General features: G+C 38.9%; 1 protein-coding gene across 1 annotated transcript in view; it reads left to right on the plus strand.

Annotated features, from left to right (window-relative positions):
- The window catches only part of ST6GALNAC3 (ST6 N-acetylgalactosaminide alpha-2,6-sialyltransferase 3), a 581593-nt gene extending 563972 nt beyond the window's left edge, over positions 1-17621 (plus strand). Inside the window, exons 4-5 of the mRNA XM_019643984.1 lie at positions 14180-14287; positions 15331-17621. Of these exons, the coding sequence (XP_019499529.1) occupies positions 14180-14287; positions 15331-15517 (295 nt within the window). The 3' untranslated portion in view covers positions 15518-17621. The remainder of the gene's footprint in view (positions 1-14179; positions 14288-15330) is intronic.
- Positions 17622-23793: the final 6172 nt, after the last annotated feature.

Genomic DNA, 23793 nt, shown 5'->3' on the forward strand with positions numbered 1-23793 from the left:
TGGACTAAAGGCGTTTAAGAGATTTTGGTCTCTGATGATAGTAAAGGGTTTTTCTGCAGTGGAAAAATCGTAGAGGGGTCTGGAATATTGAGGTCTAGGAGTACAAGGATTGGTGCTTCAGTGATGAGGACGACACTGGTAAGAGCCCAACTGGTCAGCATCGCTCACGAGTTCCCCTTGTCCAGTTCATGAGGAAGGAAGGCAGCTACCTTCAACCCACTTTCTTATTTTGGGGTGAAGCTTTCACAGAATTTTATGTCTCTACAAAAAGCAAATATGTAGTTTTCTTCATCCTCTTGGCATGATTATGGACCCTTCAGACTAAGCAGATGTAAGGGGAAAGAAAGAAGAATAGAGAGAATCCAATAAGCAGTCTACCAAAATGGGAGTAATTCTACTGTTGCTAGCCAACAACTTTCAGAGTTCCATAGCTCTTTTAGTCACTTCTTTGCAGCCCCTTTAGTCAGAAATATGGGCATAAAGTGTTATTACCAACTGGTGAGAGCAAATATGCTAGGTAGAGGCTCTCCTGAACTCTTTTTCTGTGTCCTTCTCATTTTTATAGCTGGGCTTGGAGATTTCTGACATTCTGTTAACTGTTGCAATACAGGAAAATCTGTAGAGATAACAACATTCTCACATTTCAATCAGATGTTCTCAAATAAAAGATATTTTCTAAATTCCATCCTATATTTCCTCCTGGCATTTTCCAGGATATATCGCTTTAGCTCTGTGTTCTAGTTCCCTGTTTGTGACATTTTGGCTACTCTGGTTCAACAAAATTGCTGGACTTGGAAAATTCTGGAGACACATGAAAGTTATCTCTTCTGCAGGAGGTGCAAAATTTAATAAACCATTCCTGGCCCAGGCCTTGTCACCCTCTGTCTTCAAGGCCGCTGAGAGCATCTCCACACACTTGTCCCCGACAGAGTCCCCTGTGAGATAGCAAGGCACCAGGAGGCAGAGCAGGCAAAAGTGGGCGTCAAAGTGTTGCAGGGAGACTTCGCTTTTTATTTGCTGCTGTTTGATCTGAGGATGACCATCCATAACAGACATTTTGAGATTAAGCATATGAAGCATTTATTGAGCACACACACACAAAAAGGTATCTCTTCTGATTGGAAGAAAGGCATCATGGGCATTTTCTTCTATCTGATCAGAGAGATGACCCTTAAATAAAAGTGCTGGAATTAATCTCTCTTCTTTACACTTTTTAATTATTTCTGATTTTTTTTTCTTGATGAAGGCAGAATAAATTATTGTGAAAAGCGGAGGCGGTACCCTCGTTGTACTAGTTTCTGGAGGCTCTGGGGTAGGAGCAGTTCTGGTATGGGGAGAGTGTGCACAGAAGGACTTCTTTCCAGGTCCGACTTACTGTAAGCTACAAACACACAGGTCCTTTCCCCATAGATTTCCAGCTGAGTGGTGTGGCAATGCTCTGGGGAAGACACCACCTCCATGAAAGAAATTCTTCACTTCCCTAAGCAAGGAACCTATTTCAACTGGAAAACCTGGACAGGCTTCAAGGGAAGAATTTTCTCCTCTCAAACCCCATGCCATCTCAAGAAGAGAGAGAAACATGGAGTTTTTAGGACCGAAATTCCTGGGCAAAAATAAATTGGAATAACATCCTATCCTAGTGGGCAAATAGCTTATTTAATAGATGAGACTTTGTTAGTAATGACGGTTTCAAGGAAGATTTCATCACCAGGTCATCTGGCTTCTGGCGCTCTGCTGAAGCAGACAGACTCCCCTTTTAGGAATTTGCTGGGGTGGGAGTAGAGGAACTAGATCAGTGCCTGCTTTGATACATAGATGACAGCCTATCATTTAGCAAATGTCAACCTACTGGAAAAATGACAAATAAGCCTCCTCTAAGTTTGAGACTAAATTTCTCAGTGCCTGAAGAACCTTATGTCAGTTGTTGCATTTGATCTTTTCTGATTGAATCATCCTTTTTTAGTGAGCCAGATAGAATAATTTTAATAGATGTGGGAAAAGGGGGTCCAGCTTTGCTTTTCCTATTAAAAATCAATATCCTCCTCAAAATAACTTTTTTAAGAACTTATTGAGCCATGTAACTCAGAAAAGCAGCAATAGATTCGGATAGGTAGGAAGTGGCAGCAAAATTAGCCTTTCTTAACCAAAAGAAGGTCAGAGCTACTTTGTGGGGTTTTCTTGTTTTTGTTTTTGTTTTAATTTTACTTTTCTGCATAGTTGATTGCTTGGGTTCTGGCTGAAGCTGGTTTAATGATAATCTCAGGAGTACTGGAGATCTTGGCAACAAGCTTGGATACCCAATATCCTTCAATGAGGTGAAACCATCACAAATCTGTGTCTTAAAACCAGGGTAAAACTTACTTGTTTAAGAGTTACTTTTAAATGTAAATTTTCATTCAGGCTCAGAAAGCATCTTTTGTCAGAAGCAAGTTTGAGTCTGATTCTGTGCTAGAACTATTTCTAAAGGAAAAGAACTTGGCTCAACTCAAGTTCCAGTTAAGTGAAAAAGTTAAGGAAAAATGAGTCATTTCACTTCTCTTCTTAAAAAAAGGTAAAGGGCCAGGAAAAAGTCTTATCTACTTAGATATACTCCTACCTGATTACAATCTCCTTTTTTTCCCCTTCAGTCTTAAAGAAAATATATGCTGAGGGGATGGCTGATAAGAGAACTGGGAGAGAATGCCAAAACTTTCCATTAATTACCTTTATCAGGTTAGCTGGGGAACAAAGGTGATTAGCATTCAGAATACTTAAGCCCACTTCAATTTAGGAAGGGCATGATTTCAAGATAACTTGAAGGGTAAGTTAGAAAGAAGCAGCTTCTAAAAGCCTAGGTATAAAACTAGGATCAAGTCAAGTAGTGATTGTTAGTTAATAAGAGTTGAAGATTAGTGAGAAGCAAAGCCCCTAAGTATCAGGAGTATTTAATAGGCTCATTTTGTTGGGAAGGATCTTAGAGATCAACCAATCCAACTTCAGATCTTTGATTGCAAGGAGCAGGCACCTCCCTTCAGCTGACAGAAGCCAGACAGGAATTTATTAAAAGGTTATAGAACCAAAGGGCTGGAAGGAAGCCGGGCCTGGGGAATGACGTGGATCCAGGAACTTGATCTTTATTTCAGGACGTATCCTCTATTTCTTTTAAAGTCAGTGCATATATCCATATCAGTGGCCTAAAGCTATTATTTTAACATAGCTTTGGCTGAAATTCTAAAAAGTGTTTTGAATCATGAAGTTATAAGCATAACTATATAAAATTGTGATACTAAGCCTGTGCTAAAAATGCAGCTGTACATTTATAATCTCTTTAGCATGGACTATGTTACTGTAACTGCAATTACAGAACTTCAGTGATGACAGATCCTAGACCTACCTAGGCCAATCCTCTTATTCTGTCATCAAATAAAAAAAAAAAAAGAAAGAAAGAAAAAAAAAAGTGGCCCCAAAAGAAAATTTCCTAGAGGGTTAACAGTAGAACCAGAAGAAAAATTGAGGTCATTGATGACAGCTCCATCAGACATGTGGTGCCTTGGACAATACTGAGAATGATGATGGCCGACAAAGAACTTAGTTAAGAATGCGAGTTCTCTGGTGTCTCCTTGGGCAAGTTCTTTATACCTCCCTGTACCTTCATTTGTGTAATGGAGATATTAATACTCCTCAAAGGATGAGGTTGTTGTGAGAATTATATGAGATGACCTATGCATAGCTCTTGGCACAATGTCTAGTGCATGTAAATGCTCCATAAATAATAGCAGTTATTATTCATCAAAAAAAGTTGATTTAGTGAACGTTTTGCAGTATGACAAATAACCCTGAAACTCAGTGGCTTACAGGAACAGAATTTCCCACTCACAGGTCTGTGATCAGCTATAGCTGTGCTAGCCTTAGCTGAACTGGCTCCAGTTTTGTCCTCATATCTGTTGCATGGTTTCCTCATCCCAGGACCCAGGCTGAAGGACCACGCCCTAACTGGGATGTGTTGTTCTCGAGATGGAAAGAAGAAGGCATGCTTCTTAAAATCTCTATTGGGAACTGCTACAATGTTCACTCCTCCTTACTAAGTTCTATCAGTTGAAGCAAGTCACTTGGCCAAGCCCGGAATCAATGAGACAGGAAAGTTGCTGCACCCATGAGCAAGCCATGTGTAGGTATACAATGAAGAACACAATCTAGCACATGATGTGGAAAGAAAATCTGTGGCATTAAGACAAGGGCCTCTATGGTAACTCAAATAGTCTGAAACTAGAATGCACACAGGCTGTCACTAATACCTCATGTCTTCAAAATTATGAGCCATGTAAAAACAAAAACAAAACAGAGACCCATGGAAGGCAACAGAGTTACTTAGGCTTGACACTGGGTGTTAAGGTACATAATGGCATTCCTTCTAGAAGCTCTACAAGGAGATGTTGCATTAGAGGTCATTTAGGTCAGCATTTCCAGACCTGAAAGGCATTTCAAAGATTTCACACCTTTAAAGCAGCAATGGTATCATGTTCATTTCCATTAATCATAAAACCTCAGTAAATTGAATGTTTCTGTAGAAACTGTTTCCCTTTTCAATAGAACAGGTTGAGAGCCTCCAGGTATGTATTGAGGAAGCTGGCTTGGTGGTAAGTAGAAATTAGATGAGTTTGCTCATGACTTATAACTCAGTTTACAACACAGATGAACACAACTAGGTGCATCCATTAGCATCACACATTTTTTTAATTGTTTTTGTTCTTAGTCACATTTGTTTACATTTTTCTCAGCTTTGAATTAATGAGGAATTTAATGAGAAAGAAAAACATAATTCTGCCAATTTTCCCCTAGATACTTGTCTCCAGATCCATAAATTTCCATCATAAAAAAAAAACTAACTACATAGAACATCAAGATATCACTAATATTTCAAAACATAATGTAAGGAAGAAAAATAAATCAGTATTACTTATGCATCCTGTCTCTAACCCATAATCTGTTATGGAAATAAACACTGATGATGCTTTAAGGTTCATTCCAGATTAGAGAACAGATCAGAACTACTCTGTGTTCCTATTATTTGTATACTTCAGGACAACTGCACAGCCATTCCCTCTGCCTGCATTGCTCTGCTCCGCCTCTTTCTGCCTGGTGTTTTTATTTAGCCTTAACCTACAACTCAGCTCTGACCTCCTATTGGGGAAGGAATTACCTTCCCCAATTCCCTCCAGCGGTGTCTGTTGCTCTTCCCTCAGGATCCCCATAGCGTTTGCAGGGGAATTACCTCCTTAATAGTCCTATTTTTTAAAACAGTCATTGAGTCTGTCCCCCACAGGACCCTGAGCTGAGATCAGGAGCAGCTTGGTCTTTCCAGTGCCCAGCACAGCACCTGACACCCACAGTGTGCTCAGTAAACTTTTCTTGAATGAATGAGAGTAAACAAAACTGAAGCTTAATAAGACTCAAAACTGGGGAGGACATGAGGGAAAGCACTTCAGGAAAATGAAAAGTATACGCAAGTAAAGAGTAAAAAAGCAGAGGCTGCCATGCACAAGATTTGTTTAAGGAGCAGTAAATGGACCCATTAATGAGAGAGTTCAGGAAGAGAAGCTCTAGAAAACACAGTAGGAAGTTTAGGTTTATGTGTGGAGGGCTTGAAAGACACCCATTGTCTTAGCCTGTTCAGGCTGCCATAACAAAATACCATAGACTGGGTGGCTTAATGACAGATATTTGTCTCTCACAGTTCTGGAGGCTGGAAGTCTGGAATAAGGGTGTCAGTGTGGTCAGTTTCTAGTGAGAACTCTCTTCCTGGCTTGTAGTTTTCTCGCTGTGTCCTCACTTGGTGGGAAGAGAGACTCTAGTATGTCTTTCTCTTCTTAGAAGATTACTAATCCCATCATGAGGACCCCACCCTCATGACATCATGTAAAGCTAATTATCTTCTAAAGGCCCCATCTCTGATCACCATCACAGTGGGGATTAGGGCTTAAACATATGAATTTGGAGAGGATACAAGTCAGTCAGTACTGAATGGTTAAGGAACCAGTTCTGCCTCAATGACGTTGTCCAAAGACATCCCTCTCATGCGTCCCTGCCATTCGTGATGTTACATTGTTCATTTAAAAAGGTGAATGAAAAAAAAAAAAAAGAAAGTGAATAAAATCTCAGAAATCAACATTTCCAATTGAAGGGGCTTTAAAGCCCAAGGGCAAGAGTGAAATAACCTTTTAATTTCTGAGATGAATGAACAAAGTAATTTTTGTGAGCGGTATCTTCTCTTTCTACAGCAGCCATAAATCATACCTTTGGGAGCTGGACCATTTTACTTTTAAATGTACATTTTGAAAAGAACACAGTCATTTCTTATGCTCTTTATGTACAATTTCATTGCATTCATCACTAGTCGGAATCCTGTTGATTCTACGGCAGGAAAACTATTTGTTGTATTCACAGTCCAAGAGTCTACTGATTAGGGCAGGTACTTTGCATTAGCTGCTTGGGATGATAGTACAGCCTTGTGCTAAGATTTACTGCTTTCTCCACTTATCCATGGTCCATTTTTTTGTTATGTTCCAGGCCTGGATTCCTTCCATTTAGCACATCCTTTTAAGAATCACCCTCCACAATATGATGTTTTGATCCATTGAAAAACTTTATGTCCATTTGCAAATGATTCAGGCCAAGATGGAGAATTCTGCTGCCTGATTTGCAGAAAGTTGTTTTTGCCTAAAGATTTGCTGGGCATGTCCTATTGATAGATAGTACAAATATACAGTGTTAATATAATGGGCAAAACCGCAGAGTATTTCCATAGCTCCCAACAATCAAATCATATACAAAAATATATGACTTGGGGACAGCTGAAATTGTTTCCACACTTTGAGCTTTGTTTCCATTAGACTGGTTCACAATATTAGATTGAATCCCAAGAGGCTACTGATAATCATCAGCTGTTTTTCTTACCCAGTCTCTTTGTTAAAATGTATTCTTTCATTATCCATGTGCTTTTGGAAAAAATGGGGGAACAATTGTTTTTAATTGAATAATCTGTACAGATTCTGTCATGTATTCCCTTCTCCCTTAGGAAGGTATATGGAACTTACTTTGTTGTTGTTGTTTTTTTATTCCTGCCAGTGGAGTATATTGAGGAAGTCCGATTGTGTTAAAACAAGACATGAAATATTGATTAACTCTTTTTTTTTAATTCCCTTTTACTCCTAAGTATAGCAGATTTCAGAAGGTGCTGCCAATATTGTGCTGTCCAATAAACTTCCATTATTGGGAGGGTCTTCATTCCCTTTGGGCTTTGATAAATGGTTATCATGCCTTTGAAATGTTAGCTCAAAGTGCTCCAGGCTTTGTTTTCATCCGTTCATGAAAGAAATGAGTAAGAAACAGTAGAATTTAGGCTGCAAAGTTTGATCCAAAGGAACGATTCCATGAAGAGGCAGCTACAGAGACCAAGGCTACTAGATGCCTCATCCTTGTTCCCACCTGACACTTTCTTTTTTTTTTAATTTCAGGCCAGGACTTGCCCTTTGATTTTAGGCCAAGTAAGTTTGTTGATTCTTAGGGTTGTGTTAAAATGTATGTTAATGATTCAGTATTGGCCAAACCTGAATAGCTTCATATAGACTTGTAAAGAAGAAAGAAGCAAGATGCTTGACTGGATCAGGAAAACCAGTGGGCGAGTGAGTGGGCAGAGTGAAAACTGTAGATAAGGGGAATCTGCATTTTTAGGATTAGGGACACCATCAAGGCAAACCACCCTAAGCCAAGAGTAGGCACTGGGGAATCAAGAAATCTACTGCCCTCTTAGGAAACAGGTGAGCTTAGAACAAGGGAATCTGGAGAAATATGAAAGGGAACTTACTGCATAGAACATGACAAAGAATTATCTCATCTGAAGTGTCAATAGTGCTGAGATTGAGAAACCCTGATATAGAGAAAGTGCTATTATTTTGCCCATCAAAGTATAAGCTTCTTGAGTTCAGAACCCAAGTCATTGAGTTAATGGTTTTCTATAATTTGCACAGCATCCTGTGAATAGGTAGATAGTACATTCAATGTAATCTAGCTTTCTTTTGAAGATTAACCATTTTAATTTCCTCATTCCTCCTCTGAAATTATCCAAAAGCGAAATGCCATTTGTAGAAATTTCTGCTTCCCAGGCAATAGGAGAAATATGCTTCACAGTATGTTTTCAGAAATGAGATGATGAGAGAGCATGCTCAGAAGCAGGGGTGCAGGCAAATGAAGGATGCTGACAGCCAGAAATGTTGAGATTGGTGTAAATAATGACAGCTTGACAGAGAATGGATCTCTGTGGACATGTCACGGCCCTTAGGCACCAAGGAACAGCGGTATACATCCAGGAGCAAGGTAGCTTATATTTTATTGGTAACAAACTGGATGAGAGATTATATTTTAAATGATATGCCTTCAAGCATGTGCTACATCAAGGTGTTGACAGCATCATTTTTCCAAGAGATGAGCAAGTAAGTTTAAGTAGTTTCCAAGTGGTAAGTATCTTGATTACCAAGGACCAGTGGGATGCAAACCTTGACCGGTGAAAATAAATGATTGATAGCTTCCTCTCACATTCCTGCCTTTATTTTCAACTGCATGGCTCATTATTCTGCTGCATTAAGTTAAGCTTTTCTATTGTACTGAATTAAGGACGTAAATTCTCTTATCATCCCTATGGGACTTTTGATTGTTTATTTGTAGATGACAATAATTGTTTTTATTGATCCCCAAATGTGGAAGGTATAAAAAATGCCATGGCTGATGGCCAGCTGGTACATAGTTAGTGCCGCGTGCATGAGTGACAAATTACTAGACAATATTTGGCCCCAGAGGAGGCCCTTTTAGGATTTTTTAAGGCATCTCATAGTTATTACTGGATCTCTTCAAGCTAAAAAGCATAAACAATTTCACATACACAAGCACAAATCTTTTTGTTGTTGTTTTTATTGAACCTCAAAAGGTCTACTTGGGTATAATTTATACTTGCTCATTTCTAGTATGCCCACACAGCAAGGGAATTTGGGAATGGTGCATCTTCAAGAATTCCCAGAGCCAGCACCATCCAGCCCAGTGAATTCCCTTAGGGACCCATATCACCAGGGCATTTATTTGGAAGAATTCCTGCATTAATCTAACAGATGCCATTATTCCACTGCAAGCGTCATTAAATGGACATTGACTCCAAATGATTTCAGAAGAAGCCACCTTACTAGCGCCAGCATGTACTGTAGGTAGAAAACCTCACATGATTTTACATACCAAATATATCAGAGGCACTAAGGGAAAAAAAATGCAACTGTCTAATTAAGTGCTGTTTGTAGGACAGGGCACTTGGGCAGTATGAGCCTTCCCAGGCTGAATCACATGCATCACAGCTTGCTTAAAGAGCTTTTGGGCTAATTATTATGATCTGTCTACCCAGAAACAAAATAAATTAGGTTAGGCTCAAACGTAACCAAGTATCAGAAGTGTGTGTGTGTGTGTGTGTGTGTGTGTGTGTGTGTGTGTGTGTGTGTAGGGGGAGATGGGTTGGGTTTTTTGTTTTTTTTTAATGTGGTGATATGGAGAGATCTTTGACCAGATGCCAAACTCTGAAATTCCTGATCCTCTTTTCCTCTGGTAAAAATAAGATAGTTATACAGAGGAGCCCCTTTGATAACTATATTTATCTTTTGAGGGTTCTGCCTTGAATGCTTGCTGTTGAACTCTCAGAAATGACTATCTGTCATGGACCAGAATGAGCCAGGAAAGCTCATTTTCAGAGTCATGGTCCATATGTTGCACAAACAATCCCCTTTTTATCTTGGAGCTATAGTGTGATCTTGATCCTTGACAACAACACCATAGACAGACTGACTCCTAGAAAACACAAAAGAAGAAAAACAATTTTATCTAATTTAGACTTTTTTTTTCTCTCACTCAAAGTAAGCTTTACCCTCAAACTATGGTTCAGTTGTGTCATTGGTGTTGGACAGCCATGTTAGTACCTTCCGTGAGCAGAGGTGTGAAGGAGGGAAACACAGAGCTCCACCTTCCAATTGTTTAGTGACTATGGCCATTGCAATGTAAAAACTATATATAAATATATGTATATGCATTCCAGATATTTAATGGCATGCACATCACACAAGTGGGCTTTAAATGTGATGTGACTGATTCATGTGTTTGCTAATAACACATCTGACATGCTTGCAGCATGGTACTGTCAAGTGGTTAAAGGTTCAAGCAGATTGACTATTGAGGATAACAATCACAGAATCATTTGATTTCAAAATCGGAAGAAACGTTAGATAAGACTTAGTTCAACCACCTCATTTCAGAGACAAGGAAAATTAGATGATTCAAAGAGGGTGAGTAAGTTGTCCAAAGCCTCACATTCAGGTAGCTGCAGAGCTGGGATGTGAAACCAGGTAGTCTTACCCTCAGTACTGCACTGCACTTGGTACTGACGCAGAAATGTGGGCTTGTGCTTTGTTGTACTGTATTGTGATTACTTGTTTAATGTGTGCCTCTCCCACCAGACCATGCAGTTTAAGAAAATATTCATTACCAGCTTCTAGCATAGTCAGTGTCACAGAATAAGATCCCAATAAATGTTTGTTGAAAAAGATAAATAAATGGGTGAAAAAGTGAGACCTGGATTTCTAATAATATAAAACAAATGCTATAATTTTTAGTGGTTTCCTGTGAGTGCTTGGTTAACCTAGTGATGAAGAAGGATAGAAAAAATAGAAAGGTAGAAAAAGTAGTATTGGAAGTCAAGAAGAGGGGGACAAAATTTATACAATTCAGTGGGAATAATAATCAGAAAATTTCAGTATGTAAACAAATTTCTAGATTCAGTTTGGGAGCTTTCTGTCAAGACTATTGCCTTTTCTGATCTCTCCCAATTTTCAAATAAGGAGATGGTGCTTTAAGCAGATGATGCTTTAAGCAGTTCCCATCATTGCTGCTGCTCCTCAGATTCCAGAATGCAGGATTGACTGCAGGTTCAGCTGTATAATATGCACAGTTGCCCTTTAGTGTATTTCACCTTCCCACCCAATTGGTACCCATTCTTAACCCATGCTGCTACTACTATTCCTATTACAGAGGAAAGTGCATGTAACTCATTGTGATCCTGTTCTGGAATATTTTCCATGTAGAAGACATGCTAGGAGATACAAAGGAGAGTACTTACATAGTGGCATTTCAAATTCATTGACCAGTAAACAGATAAAACATATACGGGGTGTGATAAAAAAAAAAAACAGTGAATGTTTAAATTAAAATAAAAAAATGATTACAGTAAAAGACACATTGCCATTAATCCCTCTGAAAATACTCCCCCTCACTTCAAACACAATTATCCCATCATTCTTGCCACTTCCTGAAGCAGTTCTGGAAGTCCTCTTTCATGAGTGTCTTTAGTTGTGCTGTCATGGCTGCCTCGATGTCCTGCATTCATTCAAAATGTTTGCCTTTCATGGTTATTTTGACTTTGGGGAAGAGCCAGAAGTCACACGGTGCTAGATCCGGTGAATAAGGTGGATGAGGACACACCGTAATGTTTTTATTTGACAGAAATTGCTGTATACCAGAAACGATGGGTGACATGGAGCCTTTCTGTTGTGATCAAAAGATAATGATGACTGTTGCTGCTGAGTGCCGTCCAATGGAAAGGCAGGTATCTTCAATTTGGGAAGCGTCACATCAAACCTTAATAACAGTGTGTGACAAGTTTCAACTTGTTCGGTGCAGTCAGTCAGATGTGAGCTACGGTTGAGAGATGTGTTTTAAAGTGTGCTGTATTATCTTGCATCATGACAGCGCTCTGTGTCACACATCACTTTTGCCATAGGGCAATGTCTGTCAAATAAAAACATTACAGTGTGTCATCATCTACCTTATTCACTGGATCTGGCCTCATGTGACTTCTGGCTCTTCCCCAAAGTCAAAATGATTCAGGACATTGAGGCAGCCAGGACAGCGCAACTAAAGACACTCATGAAAGAGGACTTACAGAACTGCTTCAGAAAGTGGCAAGAATGATGGGATAAGTGTGTTTGAAAAAAGAGGGAGTATTTTGAGGGAGATGCATGGCAATTTGTCTTTTACTGTAATAAATTTTGTTTTATTTAAACATTGACCATATCATTTGATCATATCTCATATATGGGCTCGGTTGTCTCTCTTTGCAAATCACCTAGTCAATGAAAATAAAGGTTATACAATCCGTTTAGCAACTCCCACTGTTAGTCTGTGTTGCTCCTGAAATGCTTGCACCTTGTACATAATTTGATATTAAGCAATGCCTGTTTAAAAAAAAAAGAATTGAAGGATTCAGGGTCTAATTATAGCACACTGATGGCCTGGTACTGGAGAACTGCATCAATAATATTGGACTTCAGTGGGGAGCAACTCCTGGCTAGAGTACAGTACCCAGAGAGTGGTTATCAGTGGCTAAGTGGCAGTCCATAGGAGAGGAGTTGGCTGTGCTCCAGTGTGCAAAGAACTCTAGATGGAAGGTATGAAATTTTGTCTTTTTAGAAGAGGTGCTACATAAATGCCAAACAACCAGGGGTGACCCAAATGGGGAGAGGTCTAAGGAGACAGGCAGCCATCTGTTCTAGATGGTTTAGATCACCTTGGCTAAAGACAAGTATGGAGATCCAGCTTTTTCATCAAACATTCCCTTGAACCATCTGGAACTTGGCAGACTCCTCCAATCAGCACTACATCTAACTACATCTGCCACACTTACCCTTCGGTTACTACTTTCCCATCTCATCCTTAAACATACCAGGGACACTTACATATCTGTGATTTTGCCCTTAGCATTTTCTTTTCCTGGAACACTTTTCTCTATATTGTCTCTTGAGCAAATGGATTCTGTCACCTATCACCAGGAGTGGAAGTCCAAACACTTCTGCCCACTGCATGTTAGTATCAAAGTTGCCAAGGAAAACACAACACAGTCAAACACTAGATGGAACAACACTTTATTCACGTAGAGAAGAAACAGAGCAAGATCTGTTTTAAGAGTGGACATTGGTCCCCCATGGTCAGTAGATCCTTCCCAGCAGCTAATGCAGGGCTATTGGCCTGCATGCAACTCTCTGCCACAGAATGAAGGAATCCGCCCCTCTTTGCAAGGGACAGGCACAGCAGTGAGGTTGGCTAGGTACCATTTGACACAAATGCTTAAACGGAACAAAGAAGTACACATTAAGTCCGAAACAAAGAATGATAAACCCACACAAGGCAACATTTGTCCAGCATAGGTTGTGAGAATTCCTTATCATTTAGTAAGGAAGTGTTCCAGGCCCAAGACCCATTCTTATATGACCAAGAGGGGGTCAAAAGACTACACACGTAAGATTGTTTTTCCCAGTATGTTCCACATGGCTCATTCTCATTCCCTCCTCCCCTCTTTTTGTCATATCTTTGCTTCCATGATCTAAAATGCCTTCTGTGGCCAACTTTTATAAAACAGCCATCTCCAAATCCAATCCTCTGACCTCCATGAAGAAAAAAGCTTTGGTTGTTTTGATAACTGCTCTATCCCCAGCATCTGGAATAGTGATAGGCACATAGTAGGTGTTCAATAAAACATGGTGAAGAGATAGACCTTACAAAGAAAGAGTCTATTAACTCATAACGCCTGGAAAGCAGTGAAGGAAAACTTTTCAGATTTTCCTTCATAGACCAAGGCATTCACCTACACTGCCTCTAATTTATACTTAGAAACCCAACAAGCCTTAGAGAAAGTGATATGTCCAGGACAGCAGATAACACTATTATCACTCAGTTCCTATCAGGGCTCCAGGCAACTTTTAGAAAAACCTGTCCTCTGATATACAGCACTCATTTGTGTCATACGGAAAATCAAATAAATTATTTTTCACCTGAAGGGACAGGATTATTTGACTTCAAATATTTGCCATATGGCTTCTCTACCATATAAGATAGCTTCGAGGCTTAAGGTAGTAAGAGTGAGAGCATGCCTATAAATTATTCATAGATAACTCAAAATAAGTGTGAATCTTTGACAGATTGTCAAGTTTCTTAATGCTTTCTCCTGATAACAAGTGCTGTGTTTTTGATAAAAAGCTGCTCGGTTCTCACCACACTTTATTGTTGCTCTGTGTGTGTTTTCTGTGTTGTTGTGTCATGTTTGTTGATTTTGTTCCCCTCACAGAGTCCAGTCTGGCTCTTATCTCAGCACTGGGTGGTTTACCTTCATTCTGGCCATGGATGCCTGTTATGGCATTCACGTCTACGGGATGATAAATGACACCTACTGCAAGTAAGATCACAGGAAATTATTTTTATGCATCTCCAATTCTGATATCTTGTCAAAATATCACGATTCATTTTAATGCCATAAATCTGAGAAACAGATAAAGCAACAATTATTTCCTGGTGTTCTTTGCTGACATGACATTTTATTGTCAGCACATCAAGTTATGACTTTTAGGGGTGATAAAAAAGAAAACATTTTCCACAGTCTAATGTCAAATGTCAGAAAAAACATTTTTCCCTTAATCAGTGGCATACCAGGGACTTGTGGCTTAGAAATACAGAACAAGTTTTGTGGTTATTTAATTTGCAAAGTGAGTTTGTCATTCCTGCTGCTCTAGTGGCTTGATAGATGGCTGTCTAGTCAATGGTTATGTTTGATCACGAAGGACAAAATGTCCTAGAGCTTCAGAGAAGCTGGTAGCTTAACAAGAATTTCTCGAAATAAGTGAGTAATTTGCCAGATCCTTATTTAAAATGGGTATCTTTACCCACATTTATCCCCACTGGTGGGATAGTTTCTAATTAGATAATAAAACAAACCTTCCATGCTTCATCAAGGTAGTGAAATATATTTCCCTACCAACACTTGGCACAGTCTAATCCAGAGAGTGTTTTAATCATTGTCAAAATGGTCATTAAGCCACAATCTTCATGATCAAATATTTCTACCCTAACTATAAGCATATTATAGATGAAATACATATCTTACTCTGAAAAATGACAAAGCTTCTTCAAGCTCTGCAAGAGCATTAGGCAATCCAAAGTTTGCTTCCATTATGCACCATTTCCTCCTTTAAAGGATGATTATATGTTTGAATGTAATTGGCATGACATATAAATTTTATTTGATTTATTAAAGCACTAAGGACCTGGTACATCTTCCTAAAAGCTTTTATACGTAGTAGTTTTAACTGAGTTCATGAACAAGAATCATGCATAGGTTTGCAAGTAAATGCATTTACTGGGCACATAATGGCTTCTTGTAAATGAATACTTCATTCTTCATCTCAATCTTTCTCTCCTTTCCTTTTTTTTTTTCTTTTCTAGGACAGAAGGGTATAGAAAAGTCCCCTACCATTACTATGAACAAGGAAGAGATGAGTGTGATGAATATTTTCTTCATGAACATGCCCCATATGGAGGGCATAGGTTTATCACAGAAAAGAAAGTGTTTGCTAAATGGGCCAAGAAACACAGGATAATATTTACTCACCCAAACTGGACAGTGTCTTGATATTGGTTTTTCTGATCTTGCCACACCACTTGACATGATCACGATACTGCAACTGTGATGCTAATGATACTATGATGATGATGGTGATGATAAAGACAACAACGATGATCAAGTTCCTGTACATCCTCAGATATGAATGGTGACTCTGCCAGTAATTTGAACTTGGGATTCCATGGAGGGTGGTTGTGTTCATTATGTTCTTCCCGAAGGTTCAACATTACATATTGCACTTTATAATTTAACTGGAATTGCAATGAAGGCCAGTAACATGACAGCAGTGACCTAAGAAATGAGAAGATTATTCTTTAAGAGAGCTGCCCAGAATTCTTGAATAGTGAGTAATTTCCAAAAGCCATGGGATTTTGCCTCATGAGGCAAGATTCTAAGTCAATACTGTATGGTCTCTTGAAACTGAGCAGCTCTGCCATCTTAAAGAATGTTTGGTTACCTAAGAAACACTCTCTGGGTACAAGTATTTTACCATGGTTACTAGTTAGCCTGAGGGCAAGGAAGGAATCTCTTCCTGACTTATCATCTTCCTAGAGTGCTTCCTACAGCTAAAGACTCAAGCCATTTCCTAATTAACAATTAAGATATCAAGGACATCTTACCTACAGGATAAGTTGATTATCTCAAACGCTTAATTTAAAATGGGCCAAGTAGCAAATCTTGATGAATTTTCATTCTCAACACTCCATTCTCACTGAACAATATAACTAAACATGTTATTAGAATGACCTGTTAATGTTTAGTTATTTTTGGTTGAGTCTTAACTATTTCAGAAGATCACTTAACATGTAATATTTCAACACTGTAATAACATATACTGTGAAAACATTTCTTAACATAACCAAAAGGGTTTACCAGCTTTGCTTCAATATCCAACAACACAAAATTGTATGCTTTTTTAAACTCATGAAACAGGGAAAGCAAAGCATATTTTTGCATCAATTTGTATCCTACCATACTTCACAATATATATTTGTATATTCAAATTTCTACTTTATAGGCCCAAGGTGTGTCTCTCCACACATAACGTTATCATTGCCAAGTGCCAACTGTTAGACGTGGAGAGGAAATGATTCCTTATATTAAATCTGACCAGAACTTTGCCTTCATGGGGTTTATGTTCCCCATTGTGTATCAGTTGTTATACCACAATAACAACAATAATAATGACCTTAATGTCCGAAGTGCTCTGTCATTTAGAGTCCTTTCATATATGCTGTCCCTTGAGATACCCATGACCACCTAACTTGTTTATTGCCTACATATTCTGACATCTTTTCAGCAGACGATCTATAATTTGTTGACTGCTCTGACATATTGTTCCCCCTTGCTAATATTTTTTATAGAATAGCATTTATAGAGACTAGTAACCAATTGATTTCAATGCCAAATACAATATATTGTATCAGAATTATGTAAAAAGTATCACAAGGATGGTCTTGGTCATAGACTAAGAACATAGTAATTTTTTTGTTGTTTGTTTAATGACTCTGTTTAGATGAGGAAAAGATGAGGAAGCAGGGACAACAGGAGAAAATGAGAGCAGAGAAATACAGTTTTTTGTCCCAGTCTTGAGATGATTGTTTTTCATATATTTATTGCTCATTAAATATTAAAGAGTTGATTTGCTGAGAGACCAAAAACATCCTTGCAAATGATTCAAAAGACAAAAGCCAGGCTTAATTTACAGAATGTTTTGGAGGCCAGAAGTAATGACGCATGTCACCTCAGGAGCACTTGGCAGGTCTTTACTAGTGCTAAGTCCCATGATTAGTTATCATTAAAATGGGCCATCTTGGGCAAAAGCCTGTTTCCAGCTCTCTTCTGCCATTTTGATACTCCAGTACTCAGATCCATAAAAAATGACCAAGTGCCACTTCCATTGTTGAAACTGTTATTGTTGTAATTCTTTTGTTGTTTCCTTATGTGATTTTTAGTTCTATGTGTAACTTGTTTTGAGCTAAGGATGGATAGAAATGCCCACTATAAGAAAAATAAACAGGTACAAATGTTAAAATTGTAATACAGACTGCCCCCACCATTGTGATACAAAAGTTCCATTTTTAAATAAAAAGGAAACCACCGATTATCAGAATGATTCAGGCAATGACATAATTTATTTAGTTTTCTGGTAAATGGAGGCCAACTCTATTTGTTTTCGCCCTTACTAATGAGAAATGTTTGAAAACTTCCTTGCTCTCCTGCCTCACTGTGCCTTCCCTGGTGAAGGAGAGTTTCTCAGCGTCCCGTCCCCCTCACCCTAAGGCAGCGGGTGTGTATAGAGTAGGTAGGCCGTCTTTCTTCTTTTCCCGTCTCTCCACTCCTTTGCCTTTTTCCTCAACTGAACCCCAACCCTACACATTTTGTTGTTGTCTCCTCTTTTTCCCTAATAGTTGGAAACAAAAAACATATTATTCACAATTTGGAGACCTAATTTGATGATTTGCAATGTAATCAACATTTTGATAGAATCACATGATTTATTTTTCTCTGCAGTCTTACTGTTCCCTGCTTCCATTCCCTGCTCTTTTTTATCCTCAGCTCCCTAAGTTTAGTGGAAATACAAAGTCTAATTTCTCCCAGGTGAGGAGAAATTCATCTAAGATTTCCTGATAGAGGAGAGAATGGGTAAAGGAGAAATTCAAGAGAGTACTTTGTCATGCAGATTTCTAGTCAATTACATAGATTCTTGTCAACTGAAAGAGATTTCATCCAGCATCAAAACACTGGAAAGTTGAACTGAACTCACCACTGATGTGTATGTATTCCAGAAGTTAATTAACATCTGTAAAAAATAAAAACTATTTCAATACCACCCAAGGCTCTAGACAAATGGACTGAGGAAAATGGCCACAATTTGCTGAAATCAGCATAAAAACATGCAAGTTAAAAATAATAAACATTATTTTTCATTATGCAAAATCCTAAAAAAAAGCAAGAAAATTTAAAAAGCGTTTTAAAATGAATGTTTGAATCCTTTCTAAGTTAGCCTAGTGATAAGTAGTAATGATTTATATTGTTATAATGGTAATATGAATAAGAAACCTTTTAGAATATATGGCTTTACATTGTTATCAAACCTATGAAAGAAAAGCCAACATGGAGGAATGTTTGTATATATGTACAGAGTCCACTTGTGTGTGTGTGTGTGTGTGTGTGTGTGTGTGTGTGTGTGTGAAGGCATACATGCAATCCTATATTTTTCACTGGTGTGTATGAATCACAAAAAACCTACTTCAGACTTCATCTGAAATTTGTTGGGCTACATTTTGAATCCTGATTTAAAAAAAGAAAAAAGAAAAGAAAACTCCATATTAAATCAATTCATTGGTAAGAGTACATGAAATCATACTCAATGGCTGGCAGAAGAAAAAAGCTAGAGAAGCTACTAAATCTAGAACTGAGAACACAATTGGATGCCACAGTTGTGACAAATCAGGCCTGTAAGTATAGCAGCCTGTAGCGTAGGCTCTGCCGATTGCAGCTCAGCTGAAGTCACTTTGAAAAACAGTTGTACACCTGAAACCTATGTAACTTTCCTAACAATTGTCACCCCAATAAACTTTAATTAAAAGAAAAAGAAAGAAAGAGAAAAACATTGAATCAACTTCATTCACACTGATGCGAATGAAGATTTGGTCCCCCTACTCAAATAAGCCTGGTTTGAGCATAAGCAAACTCAGATTTTTGCATGATTTCTATTTTATGGCTAGAGAACTGTGACCATTGTGAAAAAATAAAATTATATAAGTAGATTGTTATTTGAGGATTTGCAATGAATCAGCTGATATAGCAGCTAAACTCTGAATTGGGAACTTTGCTGACCTTTCCATAAGTAAAAAGCCATCAGAAGGGAAATCACTCATTATTTCCTTAGAAAAAAGACAACTCTAAAGTACTTCACTTGGTGGTGTTAATTGGATGTTAATTATAAGCTCAGTTTAATTTCAGTAAGCAGGAAAATATAATCAGATAGCTATCTTTTTTTTTTAAAACAACATACCTATCCATGGTTTAATGTGGCATGTCAAAAGCGAAGATGAAACTATGTTCCAATGTCACTTGTTCCCATGTCTTAGCACAACAAATGATTTACTGTCCTAGGGTTATAAGGGGGAAAACTACCTTCCCATTAACTATGTTTTTTATTTATTTTTATTTCTTTAAGATTTTTATTAAAATATAGCTAACATACAACATTATATTAGTTTCAGATGTACAGCATAGTTATCAACATTTATATACCTAAAGAAGTTATCATGATGATAAGCCAAGCAACTATCTGACACTGTACCATGCAATCACAACATTATTGACTACATTCCCTGTGCTTTATACTATATCTGTATGACTTATTTGTTTTATACCTGGAAATTTTGAAATTTTATTCCCCTTCACCTATTCCCCCCTTTTTTAAGTTTTTCAATTACAGTGGACATTCAATATTATTTTATGTTAATTTCAATAGTACAGCATAGTAGATAGACATTTATATAATTTAAGTAGCAATCCCCTGGCTTCCAATACCCACCTGACACTATACATAGTTATCACCATATTATTGACTATATTCCATATGCTTTACAACCCCATGATAATTTTTAACTACCAATTTGCAATTCTTAATCCCTTCACCTTTTTCACCCACCCCCAATTCCCTCCCATCTATTACCCCGACAAATCTATTGGGTTGTCGGAAAAGTCATGATGCATTTTTGCAACAAAAAACAGAAAAAATATGTCATGACTTTTCCGACACCCAATAGTACCCTTCTGACACCATACATAGTTATTACAATATTATCGACTATATTCCTTATGCTATACCCTACATTTCCATAACTACTTTGTAACAACCAATTTGTACTTCTTAATCCCTTCCCCCCTTTTCACCCATACCCCCATTCCCCCTCCCATCTGGCAACCATCAAAATGTTTCTCTGTGAGTTTGTTTCTGTTTTGTTAGTTTTGTTCTTTAGATTCCACATATAAATGAAATCACATTGCAACTGTCTTTATCTTACACTCCACTCAGCACAATACCCTTCAGGTCCTTCCATGCTGCTGCAAAAACCCATTCCCTTCCCTGGCCAAGCAATATTCCGTTGTATTATGTACCACCTACTCTTTATCCATTCATCCATGGTCAGATACCCAGGCTGCTTCTACATCTTTGCCATTGTAAACAATGCTGCAATGAACATATGATGCACAGTTACCCTTGACGTAGTGTTTTGGGTTACTTTGGATAAATATTCTGAAGTGGAATTTCTGGGTCCTTCATTGTCTCTTGTTACAACCTTTGTTTTAAAGTCTATTTTGTCTGTGTAAGTATTGGTACCCCAGCTTTTTTTTCATTTCCATTTTCATGAAGTAACTATTTCCATCCTTTTACTTTTGGGCTGTGTGTCTTCCAATCTGAAGTGATTCTCTTGTAGACAGCATATGTAAGGGTTTTGCTTTCTTATGCATTCAGCTCTCCTATGTCTTTTGATTAGAGCATTTAATCCATTTACATTGAAAGTAATTGTTGATAGATATGTAGCTATTGCCATTTTATTATTCATAACTTTGCTTTTTTTTTTTTTTTTCTATCTTAAAGAAGTTCCTCTAATGTTCCTTGTAATGCTGGTTTGGTGGTGATGAACTCCCTTAGCTTTTTCTTGTCTGGGAAGATCTTTATCTGTCCTTCGATTTTAAATGATAGCCTTGCTGAGTAGAGTAAGCGTGTTTATAGGTCCTTGCTTTTCATCACTTTGAATATTTTATGCCAATCCTTCCTGGCCTGCAAAGTTTCTGTTAAGAAATCAGCTGATAGTCATAGGAGCTCCCTTATAAGTTATTAGTTGCCTTTCTCTTTGTATTTAATCTTTGCCATTTTAATTATAATGTATCTTGTGTGGGCCTGTTTGGGTTCATCCCGTTTGGGCCTCTTTGCACTTCGTGGACTTGTATGTCTGTTTCCTTCACCAGGTAGGAAAGTTTTTGGTCATTATTTCTTCAAATAAGTTCTCAATCCCTTGCTTTCACTTTTCTCCTTCTGGTACCATTATGATGTGAATGTTGTTATGCTTGATGTTGTCCCAGAGGTCTCTTAAATTATCCTCATTTTTTATTATTGGATTCTTTTTTCTTTCTGCTGTTCTGATTGGGTGTTTTCTGTTACCTTGTCTTCAAAATCGCTGATTTGTCCTCTGCTTCATCTTGTTTATATGTCCTTGCTTTTCTGGTCTGCTGGTGATTCCTTCTAGTGCATTCTTCATTCAGTTGTTGTATTCTTCACTTCTGGCTGGTTCTTTTTATGGTTTTTATGTGCTTTTTTATGCTTGCTATCTCTTTGTTGAAGTTCTTACTAAGTTCCTTGAGCGTACTTATAAACATTGCTTTGAACTCTGTCTCTCGTAGGTTGCTTGCCTGCATTTCATTTATTTATTTTTTTTCTGGAATTTTGTCCTTTTTTTTCATTTGGGATGCATTTCTTTGTTTCCTCATTTTGGCTGCTTCTCTGTGTTTGTTTCTATGTATTAGATAGATCTGCTATGTCTCCCAGTCTTGGCTAGGTGGCCTTATGTAGTATGTGTCCTGAGGTGCCCAGTGAAACTCTCCCTGGTCACCTGTGCTGGGTGCCCCAAGAGGGTCCCTTGTGTGGGTTGCATGTGCCTTCCTGTTATACTTGAGCCTTGATTTCTATTGGCATGTTGTGAGTGGGATTGACCCTCAGGCTGATTGACTGTGGGGTTTGGCCACATCCACAACTTATGGGCTTCTATGTGGGGGACGGGGGCTTACCCCATTGAGTGGGATTCACCCCAGAGGACTCTGGTGCCTGTTGGGACTGCCCTTCATGTGTGCCACTTGTGAGGCTAATTGGTTGGTACTCTGCTTTGGTCTGAAGCCAACTTCTAAGTATGTTAGTTCTGGGGCCCCTTGGGAGGGACTCCTGTACAGGCCCAGGTCACTCACTGCCTGTGACTGGCCTAGGGCTACCTGGTAGGAGCTACAAAGTGATCCACAGTTGTTTGCTGCCTTTGGTAAACCTGGAGGTGTGTGAGAGAGGCCATGCTTCAAACCTAGGACATCTGCCCATCTGCTCCCAATACTGGGCCTAGGGTAGTTCCACAAAAAAGCTGGACATCCCAAGTCCTGCTGCCACACACCAGCTCCCTTAAAGTTCAGCCACTGATAAAGCCTTATGTGGTATGCAAGTTGGGTGAGGCAGGGTCTCAGGGATTTACTAGAGTGGGAAGAGTTGTGGTCTCCAGGTTAATGTAAGTTCTGGTTTGGTGCCAGTGCTAAGCCTGGAGCTACTCAACAAAAGTCTCAGAGCACACCAACATCAATCAACGCCTGCCTGGAGTCTGCTGGATTCTAATAGTTTTCCAAGACAGAGTACAATGTGGGAGAGATCACGGCTAGGGGAGAAAGTGCCTCAGGACTTGTATAATTTGGATGCGGTGATGTCCCAGCTGAGTCAGCAGGGAGAAGCAGTGGAGCTCACCAGTCCAATCAGATTCAAATTTGGCCTGTGGGGGCGGGCTCAATATACAAAAGATGGCTCCTGCCTGCCGGCTGCACAAGAGGAGGACCCCTACAGGGAAAATGCCAACTACCCTCCAGTCCTCCCCCTGCAGCCACACAGCTCAGTCTGCCACCCCCCCACCCCCTCTGCCCCATATCTCTGAGGACCCGCAAGTCACTGCCCCTCCGCTGGAGCCCAAGGTGAGTGCCTGCGAGCAAGTGAGTCTGTGCAGTGGCTGTTTAAGCGGACGGCTGAGTTTCCCGCCACCTTCTATCCCACCTGAATGGTTGGAATACCCACTGTTTTTCACAGCCAGATGTTGTGAAGGCTCCTCTTCCCAGCACCAGTACCCTGGGCTGGGGAGCCTGGTATGGGGGCTGGAGTCCTTTGCTCCTCCTGATTTTCAACTGCCACACGGAGGTTTGGGGCTTGTTTTGCGTCTCCACCCCTCCTACCAGTTTCGTAGTAGCTTCTTTATATTTTTAGTTATAGGACTTCTATTCGGCTAGACTTCAGATGGTTCTCCAGGTTGATTGTTCTTTAAGTTAGCTGTAATTTTTATGTGTTCATGGAAAAATGCTGCCACAGTGTTTATTTACTCCATATCTTGGATCTTTGTGTCCCTTAACTGCATTCTTAAAAGGCAAGACCTTTTCTTTTTTTTTCTTCTTTTTTTTTAATTGGGGAATTGGGGGAAGGTGAACAGACAAGTTGCTGTCGTTTTGTTCTTCAGTCTAGTTGTGGAGGA

Source organism: Hipposideros armiger, unplaced genomic scaffold (assembly GCF_001890085.2).
Source record: "Hipposideros armiger isolate ML-2016 unplaced genomic scaffold, ASM189008v1 scaffold_84, whole genome shotgun sequence".
NCBI classification, from domain to species: Eukaryota; Metazoa; Chordata; class Mammalia; order Chiroptera; family Hipposideridae; genus Hipposideros; species Hipposideros armiger.